General features: G+C 41.3%; 1 protein-coding gene across 1 annotated transcript in view; it reads right to left on the bottom strand.

Moving 5' to 3' along the window:
* Positions 1-20567, bottom strand: part of KIF5C (kinesin family member 5C) — a 72502-nt gene that overhangs the window by 30770 nt on the left and 21165 nt on the right. The window contains exons 2-10 of the mRNA XM_032693048.1: positions 18355-18445; positions 13841-13914; positions 9594-9698; positions 7010-7058; positions 6521-6576; positions 5547-5634; positions 3844-3968; positions 2343-2447; positions 1872-2020 (exon numbers count right to left, since the gene is read on the bottom strand). Of these exons, the coding sequence (XP_032548939.1) occupies positions 1872-2020; positions 2343-2447; positions 3844-3968; positions 5547-5634; positions 6521-6576; positions 7010-7058; positions 9594-9698; positions 13841-13914; positions 18355-18445 (842 nt within the window). The remainder of the gene's footprint in view (positions 1-1871; positions 2021-2342; positions 2448-3843; positions 3969-5546; positions 5635-6520; positions 6577-7009; positions 7059-9593; positions 9699-13840; positions 13915-18354; positions 18446-20567) is intronic.

Below are 20567 nucleotides of genomic sequence, written 5' to 3'. Positions count from 1 at the left end.
GTCCTTCTGGAAAGCCAAACAAATTCAATTTTGTGGGTGGAAGGAATGGAGGGAGCAGAATCGGGGTCACCGCCGGGTACCAGGGTTACTCCAGGGCTGAGGGAGGGAAGCTCAGCTCATGCCTGTGCCACTGGAGTTCACTGGCTCATGATTTACCCATGATTTACTCATGATTTACTGCCTCTCTAGGCAAAAACATCCCCGAAATTTAAACCCTTCTAACAACAACCAGCAGCACTTTGTTCCTGTGAAAGTGCCCAGCTCCGACCCGCCCTCCACAACCGTGCCAGGAAATGCAAAGCAAGCAGAAAACAAGGCACAGCACCTACAACAGCAAAGCCACACTGCAAAAGAAAAAACCAAACAAATCACTGTGAATTAAGATCTTTGCCCTCCACTGCTCAGACAGAGTCCCTTCAAATGGCTCCAGTGTCATTGAATAAAAACAGAAGATAAGCAAAGGAATAACAGACAAACCTCCCACCAGTTTGTGCTTTGCAGGAAGTTTTGGTACCTTAAAAAATATTTTAAAATCACCCCGTGCTTTTAAAATAACTCCTAATGGTCAGGGTTTACATATTGTCTCTGTCAAAAGCAGGGCTCAAGTTTCCACATTCATTTAACTGTAGTGGGGAAAAAAAAAAACATCACACCATAAAGTTTATCCTAATGATGGATGAAGTAAACTAAAGAGAATAAGCTGATTCACTACTAACAGAGTAGGATATGTATGTGTTGATTAGTAGTAGCTGGCCTGTGAAGATGAATTTTTCTCCTCACACTTATTTTAACGGTGATATAATACTTTTTTTTTTTTTTGGCTAGGAAAAATGAAGGAGCCAGTAATCACCCCTGAGTCATGTACCTTCTGTGGCACACATAGGTCTGGGAAGTGGAAGCTTGTATCTTCAGTAACCTCTTACTCATCATAAAATGGTGAAATAAAACCACATGGCAGCTCTAAACCTGATTAACTTAATGGCCACAGCCTTCTTTTGTAGCCCCAAAATTACAGATGGTGGAAAACAACCCATTTTCAGACAAATTCATTGCATCCTACAGACTGTTAAATTCTACTTCAAACAATCCTAACCTGCTAGGCTTCTTCCTTTCTGCTATTACACAAATAAATCAAAATTAGTAATTTTCCAAAGTACCCGAGTTCTCCTCAATTACCACAAGAGCAGTAATTACATAATGAGCCTGACCTACTTCTGCAAACTTTCCAAATGCATTTCCATATGATTATTGGCAAGGAACACATATGGGAGAGAAATTTTCTTCCTGGATACATCCACGTTTATCTTGTCCTTGCTCGTTTCTGAGGGCTTGTTAAGATCCTTCAGACACAAGAATGTCCATGAGCCACCATGGCAATCCATCAAAGTTGTCAATATTACCCAGGGTCCACATTCTTCCATTTCCTTAATGGTTTAAAGATATTTTTTAGAACCATAACGACGATCCCTGAGGTGCCATTCAAGGAGAAGACACCTCTTAAAAGCATCGGGGGCAGCATCAGACGAAGCAAAAGGGAACATTTTCCACTGGGTTATCCAACAGAAAACTGCCCAGTGCCATTACCTTCCCCATAAAACTCAAAAGCACTGTGGTAACACTTTGTACTTTCTGCAAGAAAACCTACCAGGGCTTTTAAGCAGAGCAGTTGCTGGCCAACATTAACATTTATTTTTCTGGTGCCGTTGGGAACGAAGGGACAGCTCTCTCAACTTCTCCAGTCCTATTTCTGAACGACTCCAGAAACCGTAACTTCCTTATTTTAACTGCCTTCTTGCCTCATTCCCCCTCAGCCCCAGGAAGACGTGGAAGAGCCCAGGGGAGCGTCCCCCAGGATTCCCAGCAGGACTCACCGCTGGCCGAACATCAGGGTGGACTTGGTCTCTGCCTCGTTGAACACCGAGGGGGAGCAGCAGATGACAATGGTGGTTCTGCAGTTCCCACCCAGGGAATCCTGAAGGATCCGGGTCATTTTGCTGTCTCGATACGGAACGTGGGTTTTCTGATCCAAACACAAGAACAATTTCATTTTAAACACGAGAGTCAACGGTGACAGGTGTAAGGGATCTGAGGCGGTTCTGAGGGGGAATTGTTTTGATTGTGCTAAGACTGGATAACCACTCAGGTGAAATCACTGAGAATTAGCTTCTTATCTCGGGCAGAGCAGCACGAGTGTCACTGGTTTGTGGCTGGAAAGCCAATATTTTCTCCCTTCTGAATTGAAATGTTAGCTCTTTTTTTTATTTTTTTCCCCTCGATGAGGGTGGCGAAGAAACAGATACATAAAAAGCCATTTTTCAACGACACAAAACAGGATTACTTACAGTTCCTTCTGCCAAGGCAGATATCACATTGCCTAGAGCAGACAGAGACTTATTGATATTTTTAGCTTCATCCAGAACAGCTCCCTCCGCTCCAGTTTTGCTGACCTACCAAAGAGAGCAGGAACAGTCAGGCTCAGCCATGGGGGCACACACAGAGCTACAGTGCAACACTTAAAGATGCTCTTGGAGTTCAACCAAACCAAGCTCGGCCTCAGCATGAAGGAGGAGAACTTGACATGGACTTTTTTGTTAGGGGAGGCCTGTAATAATTCCACCTCTAAGAGCAAGCTGACCTTTATTTTGTGTTCAGGGAGAGAAGTCTGTGCTCGCCTGAGGACACTCGGGGACCAATTCCAAGACCATCCAGAGAGGGAACACCACAGGGATGTTCTCAGGGCACCCTCAAAATGACCATCTTGGCTTTGTATCTGGCTTGTGTGGACTGAGAGTATCAGGACAGGAAAGTGCGATCCCACTCATTCCAAATGCAGGATGGTGTCCTGGGACCAGCACTCCTCCAGGCAGCAACAGGGTTTTTAGTCTGTTCTCTCTCTCTATTTTTGAGGGGGTGAGTGGGGAAAGGCACAGAAATGTATAATAAAGCCATATTTTTTCTCTAATTAAAACTACACTATCTGTACTTTCCTCTAAAAATGCTACATGACATAAAAGAAAAATAACTGTATTTTTTAAGAAGACAACCCACCAAGGAAACCCTTGTTTCAGGTTTTCTGTACAACATCCAAACATGGTGAACCACAATTTTTTCAGACAAGTGCAGAGCCTGAGTAGGCCCTCATTTTATAAACATCATAAAGAGCTTTTAATTTAACACATAATAATATATGCAATTATAGACACCAACATTATTAACTCCTGCATTGTACCAGTGGGTTATCAATTAGTGTGTCCCAACAAGCAACACCATTAAAACCAGTTTTGAACACTTCAGAAGGCATGAAAATGAGAACTGGGAAATATTTTTGCACTGTAATACTGTTCTAGACCATTACTCTTTTGGCAAACAGATAAAGGTTTTTTTCTGGTTATTATTTTTCTATATTGGAAAGGAGAAATAGTCACCACAATCAAGAGAGACATTCAGGGAGTTCAAAAAAGACTTAAGGTATAAAACTGTGTTAACTGCTGGCATTTCATTGTAATATGTGCAATAATTACAGAAAATCTAGAAACAGGATATGTTTGAATATAAGCAAATTAAAATAGCTGTCTAATAAAAATTACATTTCTTTTTTCAAACACCCATAACTAAATGTAAAGTTATATATAAGTCCACTCCATTATAAGTGATTGCAGGTTTTGAGGGGGTTGCATTTCATCCCAACAGTTCAGATTTGCTCCTTTTCTCCATCCCACACATTAAAAAAAGTGAAAATAACCTTTCTAAAGGGAATCTAAGGTAATTTTTCTGTAAAATCTCCCTCAGTTTGCACTGATCCCACCAGGACCATTCAGGAATTCAGGGAAAAGGAAAACTCACCTTCTCACTTCCAGCCAAGTCCACCAGGTAAAGCTTCCCACTGAGTTTCTTCTCAGTTTCCACATTCTCTTGTTTAATGTTAATAAGGAAGATACTGTGGCTCCTGGAGCTGTGTTCATTCATATCTGCAATCACAGGCTTGGTTTAAATGGCTTTAAAACCTGACAAGGGATTGGGTTTCATCAGAGCTGGGCTATGGCCACCAAATTCAAAAGCACAAGGAGAGCCCAGACCACTGCAAGAGCCCTAAATAAAGCTCATGGGCTACAAAGCAAGCTCCCACTCTCTCCCAACATGACCAAAATAATAATAATTGCAATAAAAAGAAGCTGGGCAGGTCTTGGTGCAACTGTGTGAGGTCTCCCAACATTTAGCAGAAGTTTTCATTAAACCCACACTATTTAAATTCAAATTTCAGAATGGTTTTTATTGCTTACATACTTCAAAATCCTCCTTCACTCAGGTCACAGGTAAAACACAGGCAGCCACAAGTTCAGCTTCCACTTGTCTTAAGTGTGATTGTAATTATGTTATGCTTGGAGTTTCATGAAGTAGCAAAAATAAAATATTAAGACTGAGTAAACCACTTTCTCATCTGTTTTCTCTGTTCCCATAAGCCCAGCTCCACCTTTCCCCCATTCCCATCAATGTTCATAATTATTTAAATTCCCTTTTCCTCCTCCATCTCCGAATTCTTTTTTTTTTCCAATAACATTTCCTAATTTTCTCTAGGTAAAATTCATTGTCTGTCAACCTTCATCAGAACTTTTCCAAGTGCACCAAAAGCAATAGGTAATATCCCAGGAAAAAAAAAGGTGTATTTGGGTTTTTTTTTGTTGAAGAAAATAGCAGAAATAATGGGAGGAAATGCTACTCAGAAGAAGGAGAAGGAATTTCTCTCAGTATGATGGGAAAAGCACGGGAGAGATGAAGTAATACAGCATTTCTCAAAGAAAGAAGGTAGAGACATGGAAGAGAAAGGAGTTACCAAGGGCATCAAAATAAATCAAATTAAATTAAATTAAAAAAAAAAAACAAAAAAAACACAGAAAAAAACAAAAATATACCCAAAATACTACCCCACGACCAAGGCTGGAGTTATAAACTGAGGCTCTGCCAAGTCTGCTGTTGGATCAAAGACATCTCCCAGTATAAACTGGGGAACAGGCCCTTTCATCCCTGCAATGCCAGCAAGTCAACAGGTTTGGCACGGGCCAAAGGGATTATTATGGGGTTTAATTCAGGAAGATTTGTTTGCTTTGCCATCACTGGGACTCCATCCAGGTCACTGCAAGAGATGAACAGGCAGAGGCTGATAATTGCTCTGCGCTCCTCGGCTGCACTTTGACCAGTGAATCGCTCCCAGTTCTGGCCTTGCAGCACAAAGAGAAATGCAGGTTATTTTAGTTATTCACCATTTTAGTTATTCACCATTCCCAGACACCTTTATCCTGTGCAACAATCCACGTTGGGATGGCTCATGGAACAACACAACGCCACGTCTTAAATCCGGGGGCTCGGAGCCGAGAGCCGATCGATGTTTCCGCGCGCGGCGAAAGGGCACAAAAGCACAGACTATTAATTTTAAAGGCTTATAATTTGTTGGTGTAAGTAACTCAGAGTGCTTTGTGAAGGATCAATATTTCACTAGGAGGTACAACCACCCAAACCCCAGAGCCAGGGATGCTCCAGGGAACACTCACTTGTCACGGCCACGTGCCGGTTGGCCTTCCCTTCGTCGATGACATCCAGAACTTCTTCAGGACTAGACACAAATCTTTCTGTACAACCCTAGGAAGAGGCAAGTGGGAATCAGAGGCATTCCTAGTGCTCCAAAAGCTGTCAGGAGGAGTATTTAGCACTAATGAACGAAATAATTAGGAGAACCATCCCCATCAACCACGCTCGTTAGCAAGGCAATGGAGCAAAACCTGCCTTTGGGTGACTTTCAGGAGTCCACGGGGTAAAACTTGGGAGGAAACTGCTCTTCACAAGATTAAAGACTCAGTCAAACCAAAACATGCAGCAGGAAATTTTCTCTATGTAGAAGACATATGACACATATTCCTGTTATTAATTTGGGTTGGATTTACATACCCAAATGAATTGTTCTCTCTCAAACTACAAGACAAGATGCAAAGCCCTTGTGCTCTGTCTCAATGCAATATTACTCAATACATTAGTTTATCTTATTTTTTTTGCTCCTCAGGCTGAGAATAAACAAAAGAATATTCTATGTGTATTATTAAGGCTCACATATGTCCATAACAAACATGCCACATTTAAGTGAGGGCCCAGAAATCCACAAAACTGATTCCTAAGCCAACAAATCTGTCCTAAAGTATTACAAGATTAAAGCACCCGTGCAACAAAATATTCAAGAACAAAATTCTTCAGGTTGTTCTCCTTCATATCTGACATGAAAGGGGAACAGGAATACTTAAAATTTAACATCATACCAACAAAATGGAAATGTTCAAAGTCAGGCAAATAAAACAAACATGATTCAAGGCCATTAATATTTCAGGAAACTGTTTCAATCCAGGAGCCAATACAACCCGAACATTCGAGGCTTCAAATACGAGCTGAATCATTTCAGGGGGATGGAAATGGAAATGTGCAAATAGATGCACGTGTGAGAAAGAAGGAAAAACTGAGGATTAAATTATCCTTTTACCTTAACATATGGGACTCTGTTTTTATCTTCATGTACAGCGAGGTTTGTCTTTGACACTAGAAAAGAAGATTAAGGTAATCAGGAACATTCCACATGTGTTAACTGTAGTCCTGGCAGGCACATTTTGAATGTATTAAATGTGTAAAACCCTCTTAACAGAAGCAAAGCAAGGAGTAATCTGAACTGAACGTGCTCTAAAACACTCTCCCCGTTTTTTAAATACAGTTTTACTTTAAGAATATCAACTGCCAGAGAGGCTCAGACCTGCCCTGAGGTCTGTAAAACCCTCTGTGCTCACTGATTCATAGCCAAGCTCTGTAGCACTGCAGAGGCAGGTGCACAAGAGACAGATCAGATGATTTAAACTGCAAAATTCTCCTTCTCAAAGCCAGTCACACAGTTTAAATTTAATTCCCTCCCAAATAAAGTAACTGTGTCCCCTTAAGCACCAGTCAAGTCACTCAGCCACGTCAGAAACACAGAACTTACCATCCAGTAGGTCCCTTATTTTGTCCAAATATATCTCAAAGTAGGAAACCTAATTAAATAATCATAAACAGATTTAAACATTGGTGATTTAAAAATCTCAGTGCCTGTATTTCCATCTCTGTCAAAGCACCAAACTAAAATAAACCCCAGCTCCCACACAGTTTGAATTACATCTTTCTTGGGAACATACTTATATCTTGAATGATTTACAAGTCATTGATCCTTCTCCATTTATCAATGATTCATCAGAAAAATATACAAAAAAAAAAAAACAACCTTCAGGAAAATCTTATCTCTTTTTTTTTTTAACACAGGCAAAATTGACAAAAAATGTTGAGCAGAGTCAATCAATTCATATTTTCATACTTTCATATCAGTGCAGGTGCATCATGAGAAGGGTCAGGTTTGAGAGCTGTAAAAGGTATATTGGTGTTGACCCACACAAAAGCAGAAAGCACCTGTAACATAAGACTTACATAAGCCTAAACAATATATATATATTAAATTAAACTTTTAAATTAAGCAATATTAAAGTTTTGAATTAAGCCCATGATTCTGTCATGAATCAAGAAGAAACTGAAAATCAGCTTTTCTCTAACAAAGAGACACAACTGCCCTAAGGAAAAAAAATTAAGAAGGAAAACAAATGAATGAGTCTCTTAATAAAAGGTATTTGACTTGTAGAAGCAAACAAAATGTGTTAGGGGAGTGGGGCCTAATCATTCCCTAAATAAGCTTCATTCAGGGATTATTTAACTAGAATACTAGATGGTTAAATTCTAGGGATCAGTAAACTTGCTGTTTAGTAAAGTCTCATTTTCTCTCACCTGAAAAATAAATTATCTGGGGTTTTCATAGGGATGAGTTGATCTTCCTAAGTGACAACTGCCATTAAATACAGATATATGTTGCTTTTGTACCTTTACTTCCCCTGTGCCCCACTTAAAGCCAAGCTCTGGCCCAGCTCATTCCAGTTAAGCCAGACTTAACCCACGTGCTTCATATCATCCTATTAACACACTGCTGAGGACCAACACATGTTCCCCTCCCTGTTCTAAATGGATCTGTATTAAAGAGGGGGAGAAAAAAAAAAAAGATATTAATTTTCAGTGTTGGCTCAGTTATTAAAGCAGTGTGACAGTTTGGTTAAATCCTGGCTCCTGATGACAGAACAGGCATTTCTCTCCCTGACAGCTCCCTGTACAATCACTCACTCACTCCCTGCTATTTAGGCAGCTTTTCTGTTAAGATATTCATGGATGTCAACTCTGATGGGAAGCCACTGAAACAATCCTGTGCTGGCAGGACATGATTTATAAAGTGATGTCTTCTGCTGGGGCAGGAATTTGCTACGTCTCGGGGTCTCCATCTGTTGGGAATCACGTGGGAAAAGCTTTGCAGATGATGGAAAGAAACCAGTGGAAATCACTCCTGTGGAAGCCATTTGTGTGAAAATTCAGAGGTGTCTCTTCTTAAGGAGCTCAGTATTTTACAATTTAAGGTCTAATGAAGTGTTTAATGGTTTATCTGTACTTTAAACCACTGTCTGTACTTCATGAGCACCCCACAAACAGGCCCTGCTAAGAAGGTTCTCAATACTGAGTCCTTACAGAAGAGCAGTAGCTGGTTCAGAGGCACCAGATTATTAAAATAAATATATATATATATATTCCCCCAGAAGTGCTTCAAGTGCTTTAGTGCAACCAGAACTAAAAAGTCACTTATCTCTTAACTTCTAGGCACGGGAAGGACAGAGAGCTCCATTCTCAGGGAGCATCCCCCATGGAAGGAGAAGGGACAGCGCCTTCACATCTACCTCTGCTCAGCTACTGAACTTCACTGAAACCACCCAGGTGTGTTTACTGTGGGGTTTTTTGGGGGGGGTGACACAGAGGACCCATTTTTCCTGCAATCCACTGGGTGATTTTACTGATGGAAACGAGCTGCAGCCTGACCCCAACTCTGCCAGATGGAGCAATGCCCCCCATGGCTGAGAGCTCCCCAGGAGACTGGATGAACAGGGGGGATTAAAGGTCACTCAGATAAATCTGAGAGATCATGTGGCTGGGATCAAGACAGGGATGTGGAAAAACATAGGTGTTCAAGTGGAGCCTTAGAGCACCACCATGAAGAGCCCATAAATCAGCTTTTGAGCTAAAAATTACTTCTAAACATCCTCCCACGAATTGCCCAAAGCCACCTCTCCCCCATTTCAACCCCAAATACTGTGCAGGGCTGTTTGTATCCTTGAGACAGCAGCATGTCAATATTCCCACAAATGTCCTTGATGGTATTTATGGTCATTTTTAGTGGGGCTGAGCTCCAGCCTTTGGAGAAGCCACAGCGAAATCAGTGTTTTCTGACCCCGGTGGCTGCTTTTCCCAGGAAACTTGAGCTGGAAACACGCTCAGGAAAAAAATTCCATCAACAACCAGCAGCTGGGTTAGGTTATTTCTAGGAAACATTCTCAGTAACGTGGTGATTTTTGAAGGAGGGAGGAAAAAAATCCGCGGCGCGAGGGCAGATTTCCCGCCTGGCCCGACTTCCACCCGTCCCGTTACGTAACGTGTCGCTCCACATTTACCTTTATGTGGAACTCCAGGTTCTCATCCATGGAGTAGATGTGATCAAAGATGTCGTGTGCAATTCTTGGAATGATTCCCATGAGCTGAGGGTCGTGCAGTTTTCCCTGCGGACGCAAAACCGACCCGTTAATTCGGAAATCCTCCCTCGGGATGAGAGGGGAGAGAGCTTTGCCCAAACCTGCCCTCTTCCAGAGGGTCCCTATGGATGTGTGCTGCTCTGGGGAGGGATTTACTCGATGTCAGTGCACAGAAACGTTGGAATTCCTCACCCCATGGAGCATCAATTTGTTCTGGCAGCTCCTGCCACTCTTTGCACCGTCACTCTCCGACCAAGGAGAGGAACAAACACAAACAAACACACAAATTACAGCCCACTTAAAACCAGGTATTTGGGAACCTGGCAGCAACAAAAGGAGCATTAAACAATCCTGTTTCTCTTCCCCCACTATGCTACAGAGCAGAAGGAAAATCTGGGTTGTGAGGATTTGAGGATTACAATAATATATTCTGATTTGAGCTCGCTTGGGCCTACAGCCAGAGATCTGTGCCTCACAAACACTCCTGCTTTCCATATTCATTTGCACAACTACCTTCCTCTATTCTTTCCAGAAATGAATATTAACTAATCCCAACAATTTCCCTGGCTGCACAGCACTTGCATTGCTTTTTTTTTTTCTTTCCCCCTAAGCCAGGCACGTAGAGGAGAGCTAACACCACTGGAAATGGAACAGAAATATCAATTTGAAATAAACCCCTTTTCTCACTGCAGCCTGGACTGTATTGTTATTTCTAAATGTTTTATGAAACTGTTTAAATATGCATTACCGAGTCAGTAGTCAAAGACTCCATCAGAACACGGTGTCTAGAATCTCTGACACACCTTTGGAATATATTTTTGGCCAATTAATACTGGCCCAGATCAGCACAAAAAGGGTCTTACTCCAAACAGTGGTGGAGAATTATTACTTTTTGTAAATATAGAGGGCGAAGGTACAATTCCAAATTGCCAAAATTATTAAACACCAGCATTCTTTTAGCAAAATAGGAAGAAAATTATACACACATGCACGTGTTTTTCAATATCATGTGTGTTTGTGAATGACTAGTGGGTCACATTGACCTGTTTTCCCACTTTCCCCAGCCTTTATTAGCATACTCAAATATAGGCTTTTTAGACACTGCCTCATTTATCTAAAGCTGGTGAAATGACAGTCAACTTCTAAGCATCAACCCGGGGTGAAGGCAATTTAACACAAAGAACTGACATAACCTCTCCCTCCATCCCACAGCCTGTGTTTAAAGCAGTTTACTGGGTTTTCTGCCCTTGAATTACATGAACATCTTGAGGCAGAAAAAAGAGGGAATAGAGATAAATCAGTTCCCTTGCTGACTGCCTTCCCCATAAAGCAGCACTCAGCTGTACCTAAACTGCGAATATTTGATTTATATTACACAAATAATATCACCTTCTGCAGCAGAAGCACCATAACCAGTATCTTATTAGGCTACTCAAAAACTAAAAAAATGCTTCCCATTTTATTCCAGACTATGAGAATGAAAAAGAGGGTGGTTAAATAAAGTAAACCCTTGATGAAGAGGAAAACTTTATGTGCAAACATCCCCCAACACTTTGTTTGCCAGCACAGCGCTTGGCTCCAAAACACAGTGACAGCAGCACTATTTTCACACCATCCATCCTTTCTCCCTGAAAAAGCCCTTGAAAAGCTTTTCCCAAGGAGGGGAAAGGAGCTTTTCCTAAACCAGGATAAACAGAGATTTGTTGGTGTTTCTTCAGGGCACACAAATCCAGCCAAAGCTGTGTCTACACAAAGTACAGCAAAATTCAAAATACACTACAAAGTACAGCAAAATTCACAGTTCCTGCAGCAACAGAGGCAGCTCCAGAACCAGGAATGCTCCAGCCATTCCATGCCCCTTTTCCCCGAGTGGCTTTGGGCTGTTACCTCAGAGAAAGGAGGCTTTGAACTCAAAGTTGTGCCACAGAGGTGCAAAATCACCTTTGGGATTGCTGTGCCCATAAACACGTCCCCTAATAATTGTTGGGGAGCGACAACTTGTAAACTTGTAAAAGCATTTGATTAAACATTCTCCCAGCCCCAACAACCCCCGTGATAAAAATGCTTTTGTGGTTTCCTTTCCACAGCTTCTTCCAGCTCACAGGAGAAATCAAGCTGTAAAAACACGAGGTGTGCACGACACTCAACCACTTCTACAACTTCCTGGGCTCAGATCTCCTCACTCTTTAAATCAAGAGAAACTTCAGAGGGTTTTTATTAAAATAAGAGGCCCCACTACAATTTATATCATCACACACAGGTTTGGGTTGGAAGGGACCCTAAAGATCATCTAGTTCTAATCTCCTGCTGTGGGCAGGGACACCTTCCACTAGGAGGGACAACCTGGCAAGGAAGAGCAAGGTAAAGGCACAATATTCCCTGGAAATCTGGAATAAAAAGAGAAAGAAAGCACAAATACTCTCATGGATGCAGCTTTAACCTCGGGAAGAGTCTGGAGCTGCTGCAAAACTGACACTGCATTAGGAGACTCCACCAAAGCCCCTGGACAGAGAGTTCTGTGCTCATTAAAGCCACTGATTTTAAGCAGAACATTAATCTCCCCATTTAAACACAGCAGGTGAAGTGCAACATTGGAGACAGAGCTGTTTCATTTCAGGATGTTGACATCATAACTACAGTTTGTGGGGCCAAGCACTGAAAACTCTCCTGTGAGGTCAAAGCCCATCAATTTAATCCCCTGGGCAAAAAAAAATTGTGATTTTTAAGCAGGTGTTTATCCTGCTGTACAGGTGGCAACTCTTTTATTTAGACCTGTGTCTGTCAGAAAGCCCATCCTGGCTCTATTATACCACCATATCCTCTTGAAGTTTAACACCAACACTAGGAAGTATTTCACATTTCACAGAAAATCCTCCATAACAGCTTTACCAAGAGGATTTACTATTTCTCCAACTTCAGACTTATTTTTTTTTTCCTTCCACAACATACTTTAGCAACTTCACAAGAGGATGTTAGGCTAAGAGGGGGGATTAAAGCTGAATGTAGACTTGATTCCACTCTAAAATGACAGTTTTCTCTTTATTAGAGAAGAGAACCAGTCGTTTTTCCTCAGTCATTTTCTTTATCACAGCTTGTAATTCTGAATATAAATTGGCTTTAGGAGATCTTCCCCGTGCCATGTGGAAGCACCAGCTCGAGCCCTGCAGACATTTTGATTTAATTACACCCAGAGCTGGTGGATTACTCAGGACTGTGCCATCTGTGAGGGCTGAGCCAGTGATTTCCCCCCCTGCTCCCAAGGACGGGCTTAATTAGACCAGTTATTGCATCCTCCAGGAATGGAGCCATTTCACCAGGGCCCTCTGGCTTCCCTTGTCCTTTAACCTTCAGGTTACAAAAACCATCTGGTGGTGTTAAACCCAGGAAAGCTCATTTTTTTCATCTCTCACTCAGCCAAACTTTGCTGTCGACCTGCAAAATTCGCAGTCGAACTGAAACGCTCCGGGACGAGACAACCCGGTTTGGGAAGGAACAATCCCATGCAAGGATTAAATGCTTGAATGATCCTCCTTTTTCAGCAAAACTGGGATGTCTAAATGTCTTCTGCATCGAACAGTTAAAAAAAAAAGAACCCAAACCAGAGGGAAAAAAAAAAACCTCCACACTTCACGCAGCAGAAAAATGAACAGGCACAGGACTGCAGCCCCTGGAATTTGGGCTAATTTGGTGTAATTTCACCTAATTTCATCTTCTCCTCCAAAGCAGCAATTCCAAACTCATCCATCTGCGCTGCAGAATGCCAGAGGGGTATTCCCAGAAGGGGAGTGCAAATGAGAAGACCAATAAGCAAGGCAGGAATTTTCATAACCCTGCCTTGCGAAGGGAACTCTGCAGACAGACCCTTATTACTGTTTCCATTTGTGGCTTAACCAATCTCACTGAAGTCCTTTAAAATCTGCACATCCCTGAGCTGGCAGGATGTTTTGTTCTTTTTACTCACAGTTTGTTAGTTTATTTAGATATCTGGAGATATCTCTTGAAAAAAAAACCACTCCAGGTTGAATGAAATACCAAAGGCAGGAGAGGCCAAACGTTCCCAAATCTCTTTTTCTGTGTCCCTCAGAGCTCCAAAGAACTGCCCTGTTCAGGTTAATTGGTACATAAAATCCTACTGCTGCTCCCAAACTGATTTAATATCCCAACTGTACCTCCATGGTGTGTGTTTTTCCTGATGATGTCTGTCCATAAGCAAAGATTGTGCCATTGTAGCCTTCCAGGACATCTGCAAGAAGAAGAAGAAACCAATTAAAACTCTCACTGATGTCTTAAATCTGCATTATCAGCCTTTCATATGTCTTTACAGTGTTGAAGTTCAATCAGAAAATGTGTTTTTGAAGTAAACAATGGGGAATATGGCTAAAATATGGAGCTAATTTTAGAACAAAAAAAAAATCGTACTAATATCTAAATTAGAGAATTGCAGGATTATTGATTGCTTATTTTTCCAGGGAAAAAAATATCTCTGGACACTACATATCATCCAATACATCTGTGTAACATGGGAAAGAAAAAGCTTAACTGCCTGCATTTTAAAGCACAGAGAACATTAAACAAATTCATGTATATTTCTTACTATAAATGTCATATTATATTTCACCCTCAACAGTTTGTGGCCTCATTAATTTATAAGTTTCCCCAAGTCTACAAAGCAGGAGAGCAAAGAAAGAGGAAAGTCAGATGAGCAGGAATTTGCTTTATTGAAAATAGACTTCTTTCAAGGGAGAAATAGTCATTTTATACTGCATTTAGATATAAGAATATCCATTTTTAACTTGGCAGTGCTTAATGCCCACAGGAGCTTTCAGAAATCTGGGAAGGCTGGAAAATATACTTGTGTTTCCCACCCTCTGGATCTCTACTAATAGAGGCTTCCAGGAAATAAATATATCTGTGTGTGTGTGTGTGTATTTATAGTAAATATATACACATGGCTGTGTTATATATTATTAGACATGTCATATATATTATATTTACATAAACACACACAGAAAATATCTTAATTTGGATGTCCATATGTATCCAAGCAGGTGGCCCAGACAGGAAGGACAATTAAATAAAGATACATTAGAAAAATACAAAAGGAATGAAGAAGGAACAAGTATGAAAAAAAAAATCAGAGAAAAAAAAAACAGATAAAAATGATTTCAAAGAACAGAAATGGATTAGAAGAAAGGAAAGGGGAAGAGATTTTTTTTTTCTGCTGCACAGACTCACATTTCCTGTGCAGCAACACTAAGGATGAAATTGGAATGAAGCCATTTAAAAATAAATATCCTAATTAAACACAGAATATAATTTAGCATCCTCATCTGTTTATAAAAATAGAGCCACTGCTTATTTTTTCTTTAAGGAAATGACAGCTGAAATAAGTAATTAGAAATAATAATTGTATGGATAAAAAAAATCTAGTGTAAGTGCTCCATAAGAGTTCACTCCTACTATTTCTACTTTGTGCCAAACTGAGTTAAATTTTAAAAAACTTTTTGAATTAAAAGAAAGAAAGGGGGAAATAAAGAAGGAAAAGGGTTATTAACCAGATTAACCAAGTGACTGAACTAAGACCAGTTGGGATTTTTACACACACACACAAAAAAAAAGATTAAGTCCAAGTGTTTTTCTCAATTCCTGGTCCAACTCCCTCCTCCCTGATTTCCAGTTGGATTTCCCCTCCCCACAAGGGCCACTCAGCTGCTGCCAGATGTGCCTTTTCCTGAGGAGGGATGGAATAAATAGCATTTTATCACCAAAAAAAAATGCAGTCTCCAGTGGTGATTCCCCACAACCCACTGAGTATTTTAGTATTTTATTATTGATCTATTAGGTAGTACTTATTACTTTATTTAGTATTTTATTTAGTGTATTTTAGGAAAAAGTGCAATCCCAGTGTTAATTCCTCACACCCCACTGTGTTATTTGGGGATTTTATTTATTTTAAGATTTTATTATTTATTTATTGTACAGAATTTAATATTTTATTTATTTGGAGATTTTATTTGGTTTTTTAATTTTACTATTTTATTGATTATTTCACTTTAGTATCTTCTTTAGTGTATTTTAGTAAAAAATGCAACCCCCAGTGGTGATTCCCCACACCCCAGTGTGTTACTTTAGTATTTTATTTATTTTAGGATTTTATTATTTATTTATTTATTGTACAGAATTTAATATTTTATTTATTTGGGGATTTTATTCAATATTTTATTTTTAACATTTTATTTATTATTTTGCTTCAGTATCCTATTTAGTGTATTTTAGGAAAAAACGCAATCCCAGTGGTGATTCCCCACACCCCACTGAGTATTTTAGTATTTTATTATTTATCTATTGGATAGTACTTATTACTTTATTTAGTATTTTATTTAGTGTATTTTAGGAAAAAAATGCAATCCTCAGTGTTGATTCCCCACACCCCACTGCGTTACTTTAGTATTTTATTTAAGATTTTATTATTTATTTATTGTACAGAATTTAATATTTTATTTATTTGGGGATTTTAGTCGGTATTTTATTTTAGCACTTTATTTATTATTTTGCTTTAATATCTTCTTTAGTGTATTGTAGGAAAAAGTGCAATGCCAGTGGTGATTCCCCACACCCCAGTGTGTTACTTGAGGATTTTATTTATTTTAGGATTTTATTATTTATTTATTGTACAGAATTTAATATTTTATTTATTTGGGGATTTTATTGGGTATTTTATTTTTGGTATTTTATTTTTAGTGTTTTATTGATTATTTTACTTTAGTAAAATATTTAGTGTATTTCAGTAAAAAATGCAATCCCAGTGGTGATTCCCCACATCCTAAGTGCGTATTTTCATATTTTCATATTTATTTATTTATTAATTATGTAGTATTTTATTTCTTTAATATTTTCTTTAGTGTTTTATTTCATATATTTCAGTAAAAACCACATCACTCTGTGCTCTCCCTCACTCCCTGTCTTATGCTCTCCTCTCCCCATCCTCCCTTTCTCTTCCTCCCCATCACTCTCCTCACTTTTTTATTCTCCTCTTCTCTCTTTTTTCTCCCATTTCTCTTTTTTTCCCCTTCCCCACCAAAATTCTCCAGGGAAGGTAACTCTGAGCTCTCTTTCCAAGCAGGACTTTGGAGAGTTATTTTCCTTCCTATTTATGGCACGAGGACAATTTACTCGCTGATTTAGTTCTCCCAAATCCCTCTCACCGAGGGTTTTATTCCTCTCACCATTTTCAGAGGAAAACCAACTTCCACAGGGGATATAAATCCCCTCAAACAGCCCAGTGCTGCTCCTGTCAGCACACCCTGGAGTCCTGGAACAGCTTCCCAAACTTCCAAACAGCTGAGTGGTGTGTCAGCAACCCCAGCTGATGGTCCCTCAGCTCCAGCCCCACCAGGTTTTATTAAAGGTTTACCCATCTGAAGGCAGAATTGCTGCAATCAGGCTCCCTCTGAGAAGAGGTAACTGAATTTTTATGGCTCGTTTTCACTCCCCAACAGCAACATTTTTGTTCCTGGACCTCGCCCCCGATCACCTGGGTGGGACCAGGTTGGTTTGCTCCGGGTTGTTGGAGCGGGACAACTGATTTCCTCCAGAACTGCACCCAGGGTTTGGAGCGGGGCTGCTCGTTCCAGGGAGCTCTCCCCACACAGGAGCTCTGAGCAGATCCAGCTCCATCCCTAAAACCCCAGCAGGTCCTCCCACATGGCTCCAGCAGCTCCTGCACCTCTGTGCACACCCCCAGTATCTCCAGAATTCCCCAGTGTTCACCACCCAGCCTTGGCCGGCTCTGACACCATTCCCACTGTCCACACACTTGGATTTAGAAACCAAAACCCAAGGACCAAACCCGGGGAGAGCACAGGGACACCACACAAGGAACAACCAGACCAGGGACTACTCAGAACCCCTGAGATGCTGCAACACGGTCCCAGCACCAAGGCTGAGTTCAGGAAGGGTTTGGGCAACACTCTCAGGGACAGGGGGGGTTGTTGGGGTGTCTGTGCAGGGCCAGGAGTGGGACTTGATGATCCTTGTGGATCCTTTCCCACTCAGCATATTCCATGATGTTAGGAATACCACCAGGGAGGGACCACCCAGCCTCAGGACCACGTGTGAGGTCTGAGGGTGATTTGGGAGGTGGGGGGTTATGGCAGGTTATTAAAATGCACCTAAAAACTCTGATTCTCGAGTGAAAATTCAACAGCTCATGAAGGTTTTGTTTCAAACAAACAGGGTGTTATCTGAGAGGCACCTGTGTTCTCATTTCAATTTTAAATGCAAGCTCTGTGCATGCAAAGCAGAAACCAGTGCTTTCTACACTCTCCTTCCATAGTCCATCCTCCCACTCCAAGGTACAGATATTCCACACTCATCCTGGACTGAACAGTCTCACACTGCACGAAGAAAACACTTTTTGTTCCTTATGTCACAAAAAGCAAGTGTTTGTGTGGAATAACACAAGGAGAAAGGAAGGAACAACTGCTGCAATTCCTTCAGCCCTTCTGTGGTTATTTTTTTACCCAGACAAGCCCCTGAAAAAAGGAAATGCTTGGGATCACTAATTACTAAATTCCCACCCAGACACCGAAGCATTTATTATCCAGCCTTTAAACGGCTGGAGGGGACAGGGAGACATCTCTTTCCCTCCCCCCAAGCAGGGATAAGCAAAGACAACACCTACCTTTAACAATCTGCTTGGCACAGGCATTATAAACTTGTTCCTGGGTTGTGTTGGGAGGTAACACCCTATCAAAGACATACGGCTTCCCTTGCTGCAAACAAAAGAGAAGCTCATAAGATAAAGCACATTTAACACAGTTTATAATCCCAATTTAACAGGCATCAGGAAATGCAGAGTTTCTCACAAAGGGAGCCATTCAGTGCAATATTTTGTGGCCTAAACAGATGTGACATCTCGTGTGCTCCAAACCCATCTTTTCTGGAGCTGGCAAATAAAACGTGGCATATGTTTCCTGTGTGCTCACATTTGGGTCAGCAGGGAGGGCTGTGGGACACAATGAGCTGAAATACCAGCAAGAGTTGGTTATTTCCTCCCTCTCCTGGGAGTTACAGGGGAACAGCCACGCAAATATTGAGGGGAATAGCCATGTAAATATTGGGGGAATAACCATGGTAATATTGGGGGAATAACCACATAAATATTGGGGGAATAACCACATAAATATTGGGGGAATAGTCACATAAATATTGGGGGGATAGCCATGTAAATACTGGGGGAATAACCACATAAATATTGGGGGAATAGCCATGTAAATATTGGGGGGATATCCATGGAAGTATTGGGGGAATAGCCACATAAATATTGGGGGAACAGCCATGGAAATATTGGGGGAATAGCCACATAAATATTGGGGGGATAGTCATGTAGATATTGGGGGAATAATGATGTAAATACTGGGGGAATAATAATGTAAATACTGGGGGGATAGCCATGGAAATATTGGGGCAATAACCATGGTAATATTGGGGGAATAGCCACATAAATATTGGGGGAATAACCACATAAATATTGAGGGAACAGCCATAGAAATACTGGGGGGAAAGCCATGGAAATATTGGGGGAATAGTAATGTAAATACTGGGGGGATAGCCATGGAAATATTGGGGGGATATCCATGGAAATATTGGGGGAACAGCCATGGAAATATTGGGGGAACAACCATGTAAATATTGGGGGAATAACCATGGAAATATTGGGGGAATAGCCATGTAAATATTGGGGGAATAGCCATGTAAATATTAGGAGAACAACCACCTAAATATTGGGGGGGATATCCATGTAAATATTGGGGGAATAGCCATGGAAATATTTGCAAAGGGTTTGCTGCTCATCACCGAAAACTAGTGAGAGATTTGGTGTGAGAAAAGCACTCAGAGCTGAGAGAATCTGGAGTTTGCAGGTCCTGAGTGCTGGTTCTGCCGAGCCTGGGGTGGCCCAGCCCAGTCCCAGCACTCTACTGGTTTCATTTCTAGGCTAAACATGTAAATGTGGCAATAAAACCCCCAATTAGACCCAAACCAGGCTGCCCATCGGGCTGTTATGCTGCTCTAAGTTTGTTTTTTATTCAGAAGTCATCGTGATTTTTATCCTCAGCCCCAACAAAGAGATGCTCCGAGGAAACCCCCCAGTGACATTTTGGACCATTTCCCCTTGGAGCTGCCCCGATTCCCAGGTGACACCAGGACTGACACTTATTCATATGGATACAACCTGCACAGGCATTTTGATTCCTCTTTGCAGCGAGTCTAATGGGTTACAAGAGAAACACCCATCACCACCCCTAAAAATAGAGCTGCCTGACACTTAAAAGGCCAATCAATCCTTCAGACAGCAGCTCTGCTCCCTACAACCCAACAACAAGCACGACATTTGCATTTAAAACACGCACCCTCCGTTTAAAGCTGCACTAAGAGGACCTGTAACATCCTTCTCATCTGCCATCAGAGACCTGACACCGACTTAACAAGGCCTTCAAAGCGAACGAGGTGGCTGGTACCCGATGCAGGAGGTTGTTCTGTCGTGGGGATGTGCCACTCGTGTGCCACTCCAGCAGCTGTTCCAATGCTCTGCCCAATTAACCATTTTTGTCACACTTTGATTCGACTTCAAGCAGATCAGGAGCTTCCCCTCTCGCCCGCTCCCTGAAACTCGGCTGAGCAGCAGCCACGGGGCAGAAGGAGACAGGGAGGTGTTGGATGGCTGCGTGTGTGCCTTGTGTTTCACCCCAGGATTTTGGAAATCAAGGGTAAGGAGGCAATTTGTAAGTTATTTAGTAAATAATTTGTGGGTTTGTGCTGAAAACTGGGCCACCCCAAGCACCCACTTGGTGAGACACAACCCCGAAGAGGTGACTCAGACCAAGATCACTGATG

This window comes from Chiroxiphia lanceolata, chromosome 7 (genome assembly GCF_009829145.1).
Source record: "Chiroxiphia lanceolata isolate bChiLan1 chromosome 7, bChiLan1.pri, whole genome shotgun sequence".
In the NCBI taxonomy this organism is placed as follows: domain Eukaryota; kingdom Metazoa; phylum Chordata; class Aves; order Passeriformes; family Pipridae; genus Chiroxiphia; species Chiroxiphia lanceolata.
The sequence above is the reverse complement of the archived record's forward strand: the minus strand, read 5'-3'. Positions and strand labels throughout refer to the sequence as shown.